General features: G+C 38.9%; 1 protein-coding gene across 4 annotated transcripts in view; it reads right to left on the bottom strand.

Annotated features, from left to right (window-relative positions):
- PARD3B (par-3 family cell polarity regulator beta) overlaps positions 1-17,025 on the bottom strand; it is a 1,061,783-nt gene that overhangs the window by 574,139 nt on the left and 470,619 nt on the right. For all 4 annotated transcript variants that reach the window (XM_059054028.2, XM_067026649.1, XM_067026650.1 and 1 more), the window contains one exon: positions 9,574-9,683. In XM_059054028.2, coding sequence (XP_058910011.1) covers positions 9,574-9,683 — 110 coding nt within the window. The remainder of the gene's footprint in view (positions 1-9,573; positions 9,684-17,025) is intronic.

The raw sequence follows: 17,025 nt of genomic DNA, 5'->3' as shown, positions 1-17,025 counted from the left end.
AATTTTATTCATGAAATAATGGGGAATCATCTTATACCAATAAAACCTCACTGGACAAATTATACAACCTTTAACCAAACAATACTTACATTTAATAAGACTATTCAAATAACATTTTGACAAGATAAATGTATGAACTTTTGATAGGTGTTCTAAAACTGTGGTATAACACTACAGCAATATCAACTGCTTTGGATGCCTAATTATCTTTGGATTTTCATAGAACATAGCTGAGTGTCAAAAATATTTTATTTAAAAATTAAGAAACATGCGTGATTGACACAGTGACTGAAATTAAAGGAGAAGAAAAGGAGACAATACAATTTCTTTAAGCAAGTCCATCAATTCTGACTTGTGATGCTTAAGAATCTGCCTCTTCCTTTTAAAGGGGGCTAATCCTTTATGATTTTTACAACTAATGCCGCTTACCCATTCTTTGCTTGAAAGGTAGAGAGTTCTGTAGAGAAAGGGGGCTGGAAAGTCAGTTGGAAAACATCAGGGCTACGTCAGTCAGAAAATTGTCAGCTAGTTGCAGGTTAAAAAAGATTTGCTAAAAGTAGTGTTTTCACTGGTTCAAGTCTGTCAGAAGGCTTTAGATTCTCCAGCGCCTCACACCAGTAACTTCAAAACTAACTCACTCCAGATGTCCCTATGATCGTCTAATCAGACATCAAAAGCTGTATGGTGACAAGCTCACATGCTGCTTTCGAGGACGCTACATGTTTCCACAAGCGTGAAACACACACAGTAGCTACTTTTAAAATGTGATTCATCTAAATCAGAATTCCATTTTAAAGTACAGAGCTATTAGGAAAGGGGCCACCTTCTTGAGAAAGAGAAAAGTCTTTTAAATGTCTGTACAGTGTCATTCGATGACTAGATTTTGAAAGAAGAAAACAAAATGAAACCTGCACTTCAGAAGAGTTTAGGTTGTGAGGGGGGCGGGGGGAAATCTCCCATCAGAAAAGATTTCTAAGAATTGCACCATGCTCAGAGGGGGGAAAAAAAAAAATCCTTTCCTCTCAATACTGATTGTCTTGTTTCTTCTCAAGGTGAACTTTCATTAACTCTTTCCTTCCATGCCATCTGTCTTCAGTAAACGTCCACAACACAGATCCATACCCTTGAGCTTTCACTTTAAAGTAACATAATTGGGCTTCCCTGGTGGCGCAGTGGTTGAGAGTCCACCTGCTGATGGAGGGGACACGGGTTCGTGCCCCGGTCCAGGAGGATCCCACATGCCGCGGAGCGGCTGGGCCCGTGAGCCATGGCCGCTGAGCCTGCGTGTCCGGAGCCTGTGCTCCGCGACGGGAGAGGCCACAACAGTGAGAGGCCCACGTACCACAAAAAAAAAAAAAAAAAAAAAAGTAACATGATCTACTTGCACTTTAGTCTACAGGTTTAAGCAGTGCTCTCTTCCAAAGAATTTAAGTGTGTAGATGTATGTATGTTTTTATGCTGCTGCCTTTGTGTATTTAGCTTTTTAAAAAATATATATTTCTTGATATCATTACCTTGAGCCATAAAGTTTGGCGTTTTGCATAGAAATATAGCCTCATTTCATGACAACTTACAAATATTGAGACCTTAAAAGGAAATTTAAAGATGAATTCATACCATACCAATCAAGTTAATAATTTACATCGGGAGCCCTGAAGTTGCTAGTTTGGGTGTCTGAGTCCTTAAGAACAACAGGAGTTCATATAGAATTTCTATTTATTATTTCCTATTAGTGACACAAAATTTCTGTGGAAATCATCCATGATGTAAATGATTTTCTCAGGGCCACAGAGTTACTGATGCAATCAGGTAGAGTAAGGCTACCTTAAACATCATCTTTACCAATTTCAAACAACACTGTCAAATCACATCTGCCCATGCTATTAACATGAGATGCTTATTAGTGTTTTGCTAAGAAACACCTTGTAAATGTTCCCATGCTCTGGAATTAATTCACATAGCAGGATTTTTATTTTTATTTTCTTCCAAATCACTTGAAACCAGAAGAACTTCTTAAAGAAGACGGAATATAGGGAAAATTCTGAAGGGGAAATCTTCAGACGTGATGGGTATAAGAGAGGCATCTTGTCCAGAAATTTCTAGTCTAATCAAGGATTTTCTAAGTTCTTTGAACATAGTTTATTAGAAAATTACAAAGCTGTAACTACTGAGATTACTAACTTTTTGATTAAAGAACTCACAGTTTTATTACAAAGAGGTAGAACTCAGATAATTGACTCCATTGACTGCCTATTATTTTCTTTGTTCACATTTCACGGACACTAACAAAATTAGGCTTTATAATCTTTGTCTCTAGAATTATCAAGGTTTGTTCTCTTCCTATAATTCTATTTTCTCAGAATCAACGTCTGTGATGGAGTCATTGCTAGAATTGTAAGAAGATAAATCAGGCCTCACTCGAAACTGCTGACTTCAGCCACCCATCCACATCATAAACTCCAAGAGGAGAACTTGTGTTTAAATATCTCTCTCCCCTTGACAACGCTAAAAAACACAGGTAACACACTGTCCTAAAGCAGAAAATCCTAACCTAAAGCTATTTAAGGAGAAAAACAGTATGTATACAGGTAATTTCACAATTTTCACATTTTAATTCATATATACATATGTGTGTGTATATATATATATATATATATGTATATATGTATGCACATACATATGCACAAATTCACACATCTTTACAAAACAGTTAAAAATTGCTGAATTGAATTCAGTTTGCCCATCTCAGAAGTAAAAGTTTTAATCATCTAAATCATATTTATGTGTCAGGCACTGTGTCTGGGGGTTTGCATACAAAAATGAATACATCAGCTCATGCCTCTAAGGAGCCCCGTCTTGTAACAGACATGTAAACAAGCAGTTATATTTCAGTGAGATAAGAGCTAGAGATAGTACACATGGTAATTCCCATGACAGGCTGAGCAGAGTATAGACTAAAGGCAAAGGACATTAATTTTAATGGTTAAAAATACATTTTTGATGATTTGATACTCGCTGGTGGATTGCTAGGCTTAATTGTTCTGGCTCTGGTATTCATAACTGGGTTGTAAGTTTCCTGAGGACAGGGACCATGCCTTATGCTTTCCGGACGGCACAGGGCAGAGGTCATAGACATCGAAGGGATTAGTCAATTCATGTTGACATAAAAGCAAACTCATTCAATTTTCATTATGTGCAGATCAATCTAAACAGCAAAAGTCGACAATGTCATGGTTACCTCTTTAATTTCTGAAGCTGACCTCTGAATACCGATCCCTCTTTTTAGACTTTCAGTTCTGGACTAGACCCAAGAAGAATGATGGGGGAGCGCTCGCCTCAACCGGGGTCACACTCCCCAGGTTCCTTCATTAGTCATGGCACAGACACTCAGACTGTCTAAATTTGTTTCACCAACTCCTGCAAGGTTTGGTGAAAAACTCGGTCACAGAATAAACTGGGCTTCTAGATTTTTCCCCAGCTGAATGTGAGTCTTACAAACGTAACTGTTTCAGAAATTAAGCTGCCTAAAGTTGCCAAACTAAGTAAACATTTGGCCCCATGAAATATTGGATGGCAGCTTTATCTCTTAAAAACAAAGCCATATGAAAACCATCGTTGCAATGTGTCTCCAAGCTCTGGCTTATCAGCACACAGCGAGAACAGCTGGAGTTACAAACACCAGGACTATTATTAAATCACTGTGTCAGGAGGGGGAAAAATAAAGAAAAACCTTTTGTAGGCTTCAGTATCTCTAAATAATGAGATTATATATTACATGCTATTTCTCCCTCCGTTTCATTCTTCAATATCCATCTCTCCTCCTTGGAAGACAATGAATAGAGCCTTCCTTCTAATTTATGTCAGAGTCTACAATGATTATCTTGTTCCCCTATTTCTATAGCTGCTTAATTGTATATCTAATGGATAGAAAAATATGATTTGGTCATTCAGAATTTTCATTAAGTTCCTATGTTGGATTTTGACAGTCAGCAAAACCCACAACCAAAAGTCGTCTGACATGTCAGTGACAATTTGATGATTTTAATCCGAAAAACCAAGCTATTAACTTTCTCTGTAATATGTCAGTAATTCCTTTCATGAATTTGAAAATGTTTAATCCAGGAGCAACACTGGTTATAATAACTTCAATATATGTGACATCCAAGAGGAAATTCTCAAATCAATACATATATGCAAGACACAAAGAGAATGCTTCTACTCACTGGAAAGATTTTCTCTCACTAGAAGCTACCTGCCATCATCTTTGCTGATGAAATAATAAAAACTCCACAAAACTGATACTGGACACTGTATTTTCACTTTTCATTCCTAATGAAAACACAGGACCACTGGAAAAAGTTCTTCTCCCCAGGGTGTCTTCCCAAAGGAGTTGGCATCCCTTTCCCTCAATCTTACTGCTGCTAAGAACTGTGTTGTTACTGACCAAAGAGTTATTTTGGACCTCTCAATGCAGCAATTCAAAAACTTCTATTCATCTGTACATCTTGGATCTACATACTATGTGTTGGAAAGGAAAGGTAATAATATGATGAAACAACCTTAACTATTTAATACACATTTGGAGGACAGCAGCGATTTCCACTTTACTTCCTTATCATTCATCATACTCTTAGAATTGGTGGCTTTCCCATATTATTTCATCCTAACCCCCCCCAAAAGTTGTTCTTGATCTTTTGTATTCCTTTTAACATTTGATAAGTGATAGAGTCCCTTCAGGAAGCGCGCGCATGCGCGCATACACACACACACACACACACACACACACACACACACCACGCCACGCCACGCCACGCCACGGCATAAAACTTCAGAGAGTTAACAGACCCTCTGAAACCCATCCATGGAGTTCCAATTTAACAAGTTCAAAAACTGCCATGTTATTTTTTGAAATAAAATGTATATATTATAGACGATGACTTAAAAAAACAGACCAGTATTGTCTTAATTTATTTTGGTGAATCAAGACAAGTAATAGTTTTAGAACAAACAAAGAGAACAACCACAGCATTATAACTTTCAGGAATCCACTTTTTAATTTACTCACCCTGCAGTTTCATTTTGCCTTAGGGGTTAAACGTGAAACTATAAACAGTCATTAAAACACAAAACCACCATGGTAGTTAGCCGGATATTAAGGAAAAAAAAAAAATCACATCTGTTTCAGAGTTCTCTTCCATCCGCAAATTCAGGAACATCAATTTCAAGAACCTGGTTTTACGGCTTGCCCTTAAGCCAAGAACACCAGGTTACAATCAAGGCAAGGAAGGTTAAGACTGCCCATAAGGGAGGCTGTCACTACAATATCTTGCCCCCAGGATTCTCTCTCTTTGATTCAAAAGCAGTCAGTAGAATTGACTTTTCTACTCCTTGAAAAATAGTCATTACTATTTGCACATTAATAATCATGCTATTCTGATTAACTGGATAGGTTTATGAAAAAAGAGAGAAAGGAAACAAATTGCTGTGCTGTTTATCTGGTGGTACTCTAAGTGACAAATACTGAGATTTAGTGGCTTTGCAGTATACACAGAATTAGAGGCTTGCAGAGGATCTGATTTTTCTAATTTAAACCCTTTTTTTTTCTTTTTTTTTCTTTTTTTAACGGTACGCGGGCCTCTCCCATTGCGGAGCACAGGCTCAGCGGCCATGGCTCACTGGCCCAGCCGCTCCGCGGCACGTGGGATCTTCCCGGACCGGGGTGCGAACCCGTGTCCTCTGCATCGGCAGGCGGACTCTCAACCACTGCGCCACCAGGGAAGTCCCTTAAACCCTGTTTTAAAACTCCAACTTGTTTGATGGTGTACATCTTAACTAACCAATAGGTAATAACTTCACCAGCCAGAAAACAAGTGCAACTTTTCCAACACTTCAAAAACACATCTCCAGACATCAGAGAAAACTCTCCTCCCTATATAGCAAGCCTAATGAAGTACAACTAAAAATAACAATCATCAACTGTGGTTTTAAAGGCAATATTTCAATATAATCAAACGTGTCAAATATTCATCCTTCCAGCTTCTTATGCTGTGGGTTGTAAGTAAGTTTCATTTCTTGGGAATGACTGAATATAACCCACTTGGGGCTCCGCCATCTGTGAATTACTTACATATGAACACTCTGCTTAAGAGATGGAAATTTTGTTGTCATTGCCTTTCTTCTTGGATATTGAAATGAAATGCAATTGAACAGAGCTTTTTAAGCAATTATTTTTCATATTAGTTGCTCCATGGGTACATTATCACATGCTCCCCAAGTTCATCATCCCTTATCAAATGACAGGAATCAAGTATGGTGTCGCTGAAGTGGAGGAGGCATCGAGTAGAAATACGGAATCTGACAGACAGAGAAGAACCCATATTCTCAGATTCTGTACGACCTGGGCTCAGGTCATTGCCACACAGAACGCTCTCTGCAGTGTGCCTCCATGTAAGCGTTGTGCTTGTTATGTCCCCGTGGTTTCCTTGAAAGGCTACTCCTCTGATCACTGAACAAACAATACAAGTGACTATAGGGCTATGTATAGGGTGCCACGTAATTTATCATCCATACATGGACACCTCTGAGAGTTAGCAGGGACACTATTAATAAATATGCCAGAACAACAGGCATGAACTAGGATTGCCCCAGGCAAACCTAATCATACTGTTATCCCAGAGACATTGTGCAACTCAAAGAACTTTCTCCCAAGGGTCTCAAACCATTTCACTAGTGCTATTTCCAATTTTACTTCGGTCTAGAGCTGCTCTGTCCAATAGGAATAGAATGTGAACCACAGATGTAATGTTTTAGTAGCCATTTTTTTAAAGTAAAAAGAAATAGGTGAAAACAATTTAAATATATTTTATTCTATCCAGTTTACCAAACATAGTATCATTTCAATGTGTAGTCAATACAAAATTATTAATGAGATCTTTTACATTACTTTTTCATATTTCAATCTTTGAAATGCAGTGTGCATGCCACACTTAAAATACATTTCTTATACTCAATAGCGACATGTAGCCAGTGGCTATGATATTGGACAATCAGGTCTGACCAGCCCACGAGTTAGGATGTGCAGGGATAAAGGAAGAGAGTTATAATACATACATACACACGCATGCGCGCACACACGCAAACTGCATTTTCCTTCTAGGTAAAAAATAGACACACCTAAATGTCTCCACTTACTAACTTTACACTTGCCTGGGGTGATCCAGACTTTAGGGCAGATAAACACTCACCTGGCAGATTCTTTTGGGGGAGCAGAGAGAATATTTGAGTTAGAAAAGTTGGGTAATTGCTGAGAATTTCTAGGACTTTTTCCAGACTAACATTAGTCTTGCGTCCAACACACATACACTGAGCACCTTCCATGTACTTGAGACTAGAGAAAGAAAGATAAAGAAGGTACAACGCCTGTTCCTTGTAATGTTAAGGATTAAAGTTTGCATGAAGATTATTCTACAATTGAGGCAGGAGAAGCCTAGGATGTGCCATTATTCTGTGGCAAGGCAAGGACCAGAGTCTCTTCTTTAAGTCTGAGGTCTGAACTTCATCATCCACAGAGAACTCTGGGAAGGAAGGAGGAAATGTGCTTTCCTTTCTACTGTTGATACATAGGGACTGACCCATGTTTGATAAGTTGCATAGGTTAGGTAAAAGGATTTTCGGTGCCAGCATTTCTTCTTGAATTAGGATTTGCATTTTTGCTAGTAATAATATACCTTCCTCTCCAAATACCCCAACTTGGAACTCAACAATATCATATTTTGGTAAGGATACAGAATCTACCAGAAAGATAGTAGCCCTCATTTCCTCTAGGGCAAGCTACATTGTTGTATTTTCAATTGGTCTCAACACAGAGCCTAAGTGACAGAAACACAGACCTAATATTGGTGGGGTTTCTGCATGTAAATCATGGTAACACAGATCACACTTTTGTTTCAGGGTGTATTAATGTAAAAATAAGCAGTAAATTATAGTTTTTTCTCTTTTATGTAATTCTTCTCTTGTTTTTATAGTTCTCTTCCTCCAATCCAATATATTCAGGATTAACATGGTCTCAATCAGTGGGCATTAAACATACACACACACAGCACACCACATACTAGTTCTGTTTGTACTCATCATTAGAACAGAACACACACACCTGATTTTTACTAAAGTAATGTTCCATTAAATATGTTTCTTTAAAAGGATGGAAAATGAGAAAACATTACATCTAAACTACTTTCGGGACACTCCCTTGCTTATCAAAAGAAATATGCCCCAATATTGCTGCAAACCTATGAATAATTACGCCATGATTTATTATGGTGACTCCTACCTCACACACAATAACACTGGTTCTTTTTTTGTGTGTGTGGTACGCGGGGCCTCTCACTGTTGTGGCCTCTCCCGTTGCGGAGCACAGGCTCCAGACGCGCAGGCTCAGCGGCCATGGCTCACGGGCCCAGCCGCTCTGCGGCATGTAGGATCTTCCCGGACAGGGGCACGAACCCGTGTTCCTTGCATCGGCAGGCGGACTCTCAACCACTGAGCCACCAGGGAAGCCCCCACCACTCGTTCTTGATAAGAATATTTTATACCAAACTGGAAGTATCCATTTAGCATCTCTACATACCAAAAATGTTGCCTTTTTTCTGAAGGCACTATACACAGTGAGACTTAAAATGGAGAAGAGACTTGCTTTTAGGAGACTTTTAAATATGGTTACATTATTGAAGATCACCTATTGCAGTGATACGCAGCCATTATCCAAAATCTAACTCTCAGGCTATTTCAGAGGATGAACCAAAATTCTTCAAAGCAACTCAGGACTTAGCAGAAAAATCCCACAGCTCCATATGGAAGGAGGGCATTGTCTTTTCAGGAAACTATTCTCCACTTAACTTCTCAATTCTAAGTACAGCATTTATAGGTATACCTAGGTTTAAGCACTTTTGGTATAAAATTTTATTTTTCCTTAATTTGAATGTTGAGATCTAGAAACCCAGTCCTGGTACCACATGTCTACGATTCTGGTAGCTTGAAAGTCTATCACCATTCACCATGGTATGACTTAAGACTTCACAAAGCATTGTATTGTATTAACATACTGAAAATAGATAAACTGTCTCCTGGAGCATGATGAAGGAGAAGGATGGGAAACCCAACAGTATAGTGCACTGGTTAAGAGCATAGGTTCTGGAGCCAAACCACCTGAGTTAAACTCTTGGCTCTGCCACTTACTAGCTGTGACCTTCAGCAAATCACTAAACCTCTTTCTGACTCAATTTCATTATCAGTGAAATGGAGACAACAACATGTTTGTACTTTGATGTGGAAGTATAGATGACTTAATGTAAAGCCCTTTGAACAGTGCTAGGCACATAATTGGTGCTCTGTAAATAACAGCTATCACTATAACTATATACTAGCAATAGCTCATGCTAGTTGTTATTATAACTAACACTACATATCCTATCAAAAGCTCTAATTATCCGCTTACTTAAGACTGCAAAGTCCCAGTTAGTTTATGGGTAAGGCGCTTTGATCTTTCATTAGGAATGCAAACGGCAGGATACCTACTGGAATAACAGGTTTCAGACTCTGGCCACTGGGGTGTGAAGCGCTTGGCTGGGCATCAGCAGGTGGGCTTGGCGCCGGGTCACTGCTTCTCCTCACCAGCAGCGGTGTGCCTGTAGGACAAAACAAGAGGTGAGAGGTCAAGAATGCCCTAGGGCGAAGAGAGGGCATGGTACAATGCAATTTAATTAAAAAGGTTTACAACATGCTTTTATGTAAAAACATTCTATTTCTAAGGATGCCTATAAATTAATCCATTTAATGACCTTTTGTCATCTATTTATAGAATGACACATGGAAACAAAATCTTTCAGCTCTCAGCTTTCCCCACTTGCATTTCAAAACAAGCCATTCTGCTTAACAGAAAACTGTTAGGCAATGCAAAAGTTGACAGTGTACAATCGAAAACTGGTCTAGAAAATATATTGGAGTATTAAAAAGAATGATTATGCAGCAGACAAGTGAAGAGGTTCACACAATCAGTGCAATTTGCTATTCAGGAGAGCTAGAAGTATAGTTATTACTGCCATTTGGAGCTTCCCAACTCTTTTGACTGATGATATACACTGAAATAAATTATTTGCTGGGGTTATAGCATTAATGTCTATTTGAGTACACCAAGAGATTGGTTTCATCCTCCTCCTTTTCTCCTAAAGTAGATAAAACTGATAAGGAAAATAAGTTAGTTCTTCTAAAAATATATCCTGATTTCTTTTTAATAATGAAAGCTTCTACTATTAAACATTTGAGTCAGTTATTAAATTCTGAAAACAGATCATACTGTTAGAAAGTTCAAATGAAATTCAACCTTAGCAGAGAGGGTGGCCCAACCACTCTGCCTGCAATTAGGCCGAAAATAATTTGTTTTGTACACAATTGGTCACTATAGAAGAAACTCTCAAAAAATCTGTGACTTGGGCTTCCCTGGTGGCGCAGTGGTTGGGGGTCCGCCTGCCGATGCAGGGGACGCGGGTTCGTGCCCCGGTCCGGGGGGATCCCGCGTGCCGCGGAGCGGCTGGGCCCGTGAGCCATGGCCGCTGGGCCTGCGCGTCCGGAGCCTGTGCTCTGCAGCGGGAGAGGCCACAGCAGTGAGAGGCCCGCATATCACAAAAAAAATCTGTGACTTAACAACAGCTCTCTTATAAAAATTAACTTTTTATTTGTGTGCCTTTGGGGAAAAAAAACACAGTAGAAATGCAACTCTCTGTTTATCAATATTCTGAAAGTAATTCCCCAACTCCCAAGTTATTGTAGTTTAAAATAACATTTTTCATACCTCATTTTTTATGGTACAGTTATAAAAAGTGAATCCATTTTGAAGTTATTTACAAATCTGATTTGTCTATGTGCTACAACACCCTTATTCTGTGAACAAAACATAGAATTGCTAATAATTTTCACCTTTATTCAGTTAGAAATTGATTCTTAAAAAATAATTTACTTTATAATAAGAAATGAATGTGCTGCTGAGGAGGAAACACTATGCCAAAGGTATTATAAAGCCCAAGTTCACATTCCATTTATTTTTTATTAATAGACACTTCACTACATTATTCCCCACCTCCATCTAAAACTTTTTTTAAGTATAGCTGATTAACAATATCATGCTGGTTTCAAGTGTACAGAAGAGTGATTCAGCATTTTTGCAGATTCTATTCCATTATAGGTTATTACAAGCTAATGGATATAATTCCCTGTTCTATACAGTATATCCTTGTTGCTTATCTATTAAATATATATTAGTGTGTATCTGTTAATCCCGTACCCCTTATTTGCTCCTCCCCACTTCCCTCTCTGCTTTGGTAACCACAAGTTTGTTTTCTATATCCATGAGTCTGTTTCTGTGTTGCATATACATCCAGTTGTATTATTTTAAAACATTTCTTAAGCAAGTGACATACCAATAGTTTATGGTTGGCAATTATTCTCTGAAAGAAATAGTAAAAACAAAAAAATAAAATAAGAGGAGTAAAAGTAAGAGAAAGTACCAAAAAATCTTAGACAATAGAGTCCCAGTTCCACACCAATATGTTTTTCCCTCCTTCAGGCGATCTAAAGACTAAAAGCCTCTCAGGTTAAACCCCTGAATTACCATTAACACAAAGTGAACCAGCCAGTCTAAATGTAATATCCTCAGCAGCAACCCATTATCTTTAAAATTAAAAAGAGAATGGGGCCAACTCCATGAAACTCTGGTTTGTTTCCAAGTATTTAACCCAGACTAGTACACTGCAACAATCAATAACAACAAATTGGAAAAAGACAAACAAATGAAAAACATGTTAAACCTGTATGGGATACCAAGGTCACAAAATACATTGATTTAGAGGCACAGAAATAAATATTTCAGTGACTGACAATTTCAGTTAGGTTGTTTTTTCAGCTGAGTCATATACATATATACATATATTCATATACACATATACAGAATATGTGTGTGTGTGTGTGTGTGTGTGTGTGTGTGTGTGTGTGTGTGTGTGTGTGTGTTGGTGAGGGGAAAGAGAGAAAAGGAGGGAGAAAGAAAGACATTATACTTGGGTAACAAATATATTTTTCTCAAATAAGCCACACTATATAGTTTTCCTTCAACTCTAAAGACATGACTGACTCTTTACTTACTGTCAGTATCTGTTTTAATAACAAAATGTTAAATTATTTAAAACATAATTTTATAATAGCATGTATTTGTATTTCTAAAATCAATCAATATGTCACAGTATTATAGGGTGTCTCCCAGAGATGACAGTTCAGTTTTGTACCAGTGGACCAACTATTTGGAACAATAATAAACATACAAACAGTAAAGCAGCTAGATCTTTTTTTTTTTTACTTTTTATTTTATACTGGAGTACGTTTTAATAAACAATGTTGTGATAGTTTCAGGTGCAGAGCAAAGCGATTCAGCCATACATATACATGTATCCATTCTCCCCCAAACTCCCCTCCCATCCAGGCTGCCACATAACATTGAGCAGAGTTACCTGTGCTATACATCAGGTCCTTGTTGGTTATCCATTTTTAATGTAGCAGTGTGTACATGTCAATCCCAAACTCCCTAACTATCCCTTCCCCCAACCCTTCCCCTCTGGTAACCATAAATTCATCCTGTAAGTCTGTGAGTCTGTTTCTGTTTTGTAAATAAGTTCATTTGTATCATTTCTTTTTAGGTTCCTCATATAAGGGATATCATACGATATTTCTCTTTCTCTGTCTGACTTACTTCACTCAGTATGATAATCTCTAGGTCCATCCATGTTGCTGCAAATGGCATTATTTCATTCTTTTTAATGGCTGAGTAATATTCCATTTGTATAGATGTCCCACATCTTCTTTATCCATTCCTCTGGTGATGGATATTTAGGGTGTTTCCATATCTTGGCTATTGTAAGCAGTTTTGGAATGAACACTGGGGTGCATGTATCCTTTCAGACCATGTTTTCCTCTTTGCCCAGGAAGTGTGACTGTGGGGTCATGTGGTGGTAGCTCTATTTTTAGTTTTTCAAGGACCTCCATACTGTTCTCCGTAGTGGCTGCACCAATTTACATTCCCACCAACAGTGTAGGGGGGTTCCCTTTTCTCCACACCCTCTTCAGCATTTATTGTTTGTGGATTTTTTTGATGATGGCCATTTTGACTGGTGTGAGGTGATACCTCATTGTAGTTTTGATTTGCATTTCTCTAATAATTAACAGCATTGCGCATCTTTTCATGTGCCTCTTGGCCATCTGTATGTCGTTTTTAAACGTACTGCCAACTCATCAGGAATAAGTTTTGTTTTCCTCTACTTTTCTGTATTCCACACTTAAATGTCTCCTGTTGAGTCACCTAATTTCTCCTTGGCTATCTCCAGTGAGAGCCTTTAAATAGGAACTGCTGTCTCAGAGAGTTTTAAACAACCTTTCACATGGTGATTTAAAATCTAATTTTTAAATTCCAAGCCCCATTTGAAGGTGAGTCTGAGTTACACTTTAAAGACAAGGAAAGATACATTCTACTGTATAAGAGAAAGCAAGTAATCAGAAGTACTGAAGATGATTTGGGTAAATCCTTGGAGATATATATATATATATAAAAAATAGGGTAAAAGGCACATCAGGCTGAAATGAGAGGGAGACAAATACATTTGGTTTTTGGAAACTCCTGGGGGTGGGGGACAAGGGGGTGTGAATAAAATACAACCTCTGCGCTGAAGGAGTTTATAACCTAACAGTAAAGATCAGACACTAAGAACTACAGGGTCGGGACAGTGGAGAGGACCTGGGCTTTGGAATCAAATAGACTGAACTTCACCTCTTCTTGCTCTGTGACACTGGACTGCTTTGTGATACAGTCTCATCATTTACAGCCTGATGATAACATCACATCACAGAATCGATGGAAAGCTGCAATAAAATAAGACATGCATGAAACATGGTACTGTCCAATACCTAGTTTTCACACAGGAACCACTTCCTCCCCACACATACACAAGAAAAAGGAGGTTATAGCACTTGCTAATGTTGTGAGGAGTGTGACCTTATCTGCTCAAAAGGCTGAACTCCTGAAAGCCAAGTGAATTTTCTTGGAACACTATGTAAATGAAAATAGTAAAAACATAATTCTGTGTAAAATCAGATGTAGCCTTACTATACAAATCTAAGCTTCTAAGAAAAAACTGATGAGGTAGAAAGGAAGTTCAAAAATGGGGGAAGAAATACCACCCATTGGTATTTTTCAGCTAACTGAGAAAAGACTCATTAGATTTTAGAAGCAAAAGCCCTCAATTCAGCTCAAGGAACAGTATCATTCCTTGATATCATAGTTTAAAAGCCACTGGTTGCAGAGCCCAAATAAAATAAGAACTTTTAAGACTAAAGCATAAAGTCTTATACAACTGCATTATGTTTTCCCACTCAGTTAAATATTTGAGGCCCCACTATGTGTCAGCCTATACAAGGGGTGGACAATATTAAGGTGAATAATCATGGTGCTTATTCTAAGCCTATCTTTTAAAGAAGGAGATGGGACAAGAACACTTCAGTATACAGAAAAGTAGGTCCCAATGTAGTATACCAGGGGAGTTAGGTATGGCTTATTGGAGAACCCAATAACGAAGGGAGCCCAGAGGAGGGTCACCTAATCCAGGCTGGGGAAAAGAATTTTTAAAGAGGCACCAGCTAGTTAAAAGCCTCAAATTGGCACATCAATGAATCATGCAAGATATAAAGGCCAACACAAATTTAAGGTGTTATCTATATGAACAAAGGTTGCTGTCTCTTTGGTATAAATGGTGCACACACACACACACACACACACACACACACACACCCGTGGAGGGATTGCTTTCGCCGTTTAGAGGATGTGCTTGGGAAGAAATCAGCTTAAATGCCAGATGATGTGTTATATATGAAATTCTGTTTGTGGAGGTTTTGAAAGATGCCTCAGAAAGATAGGCAGTTATAGAGACTGAAACCAAGATCCAGAAGAATCATCCATATCATGATGCAGTGGGCAGAGAAAACAAACAATGGTTTTAAACAGGAGTCCCGTGTCAAACGTCACAAAGGCACAAGTTCTAAGTTGTATGATGAGTAGGAGCAGGGATTTATTTAAGAATGGTTAAATGATTCTCCTGAGCAAAGTCAAACGGGCAGCGTGTCATCGATACTGATGCGATTTCATCCTAGGGTGATTGACACCTCGAAAGCTTTAGGGGGTCCCAGTTAAGACACTGATAAGGCATTCTGTGAGAACTGGGAGGCCCCAGGCACAAAGAGGCTGGAAGGGCGATGTGAAGAAAGAGGGACTCAGCAGTCACAGGCAAAAATGGAGTTAGAAACTAGGGAAGGACACAGGAGAACTTCGCAATGACTAAGGTCAATGACATACAAAGCAAATGAGAGGGAGCGTCCAAAAGAAACCTAAAATCATTCTTATATTTCTTGCTTGAGGAAGAACAAGCAATAGGGAACTTTTAGCAACTGTTATGATTTGTTTCAGAAAAACAACAACAACAGCAGAAAGCAAAAAACATGAATCTTCGCCCACTGAAAGTTAGAATGATTTGCTTTTAATCTGAGATGTCTTGATATGCATGAGAAATTAAAGACTAGATTTTCGGGCATTCATAAAGGTGAGTATGAAGTTCATACCGGAAATCATATTGGCTTTCAGAATGAGTGATGGAGGGGCTTCCCTGGTGGCGCAGTGGTTGAGAGTCCGCCTGCCGATGCAGGGGACACGGGTTTGTGCCCCGGTCCGGGAAGATCCCACATGCCGCAGAGCGGCTGGGCCCGTGAGCCATGGCCGCTGAGCCTGTGCGTCCGGAGCCTGTGCTCCGCAATGGGAGAGGCCACAACAGTGAGAGGCCCGCGTACCACAAAAAAAAAAAAAAAAAAAGAATGAGTGATGGAGACAAACACAAGGTAAACAAAGGAAAACAGGAAGAATCAGCACGGGCCTACAAACGGCACTGCATGCAAACTAATGAGAAAACCAGAATTTTATATTCCCAAAGAATCTTCAGAGGATTTTCAGAGTGTATCTAGAATGATGTGTGGTTAACAGAGCCACAGAGGTGAGCCTAGAGGAAAGGTGGGGAGGAAGGGAGGAGAAAGGAACTGGAGTTAACAGGGTAAACTATTTTTGTGCAAAGAGGGGTAAAGGCTGGTCTTTGCAGAGATTCAGTTTTCCTTTGCTCTGAAGGATTACCTCTGTGCTATTGAATTAGCAGGTCACCAAAACACCTAGTTTGAAGAAAGAAAACACACTCTGCTTCCAATGCTACTTACACTTAGGATAGATAACAAAACAAATATAGATGGGGGAAAAGGCTCTTGAAATACACCTCAACTGGTAAATATTTCACTTGATGATGAAAATGCATTGCAGATGGTTAACATATTTAGGGACTTAAAAAGAGATAAATAGCAAAAGAAATGCTCTGCCAGGTAAGCAGTATTAGTAGTATATTAATAATACTAACAGTATGCATTAGCTGCGTCTAGGTTTCATACAGAAGATTTCCATAACAGACTTTGTACCTAGTCAGTACTCGGAAGAATGCCTTTTAATTATCTTGCACTTCAACACTTGTTGAATGCATTTGGCATTACAGTATGGAGATGCCCTTCAGATATACGGTGCGAAGAGAGCGAGGGTGAGGAAACCTGCCTTCTAAAGGTGGACCTGGCACTATGTGCCCCCCAGGAGATGGCTGAGCTGTACCTCAGAGTCCAAGTCCTCTGCGTTAACTAAGGAAGCAGGTTGGATAAGCTATACCAAAGGCCCTTCCAGATCTGAAAAAGACAGTTCTGTGAGTTATAGAGCCAATAAGGAAATTGAAGTCCAGAGAAATTAAGTTCCTAAGTCTTCTGGACTTGATTTCTACTCCAGTGTTATCCACGTGACACTTTTCCATTGTGGGGTCACATCTTTACGTGGGTGAACGCATGGAAGTAAGGGGAATGATGTCT

Source organism: Kogia breviceps, chromosome 2 (genome assembly GCF_026419965.1).
Source record: "Kogia breviceps isolate mKogBre1 chromosome 2, mKogBre1 haplotype 1, whole genome shotgun sequence".
NCBI lineage: Eukaryota > Metazoa > Chordata > Mammalia > Artiodactyla > Physeteridae > Kogia > Kogia breviceps.
This window is presented reverse-complemented; position numbering and strand designations above follow the sequence as displayed.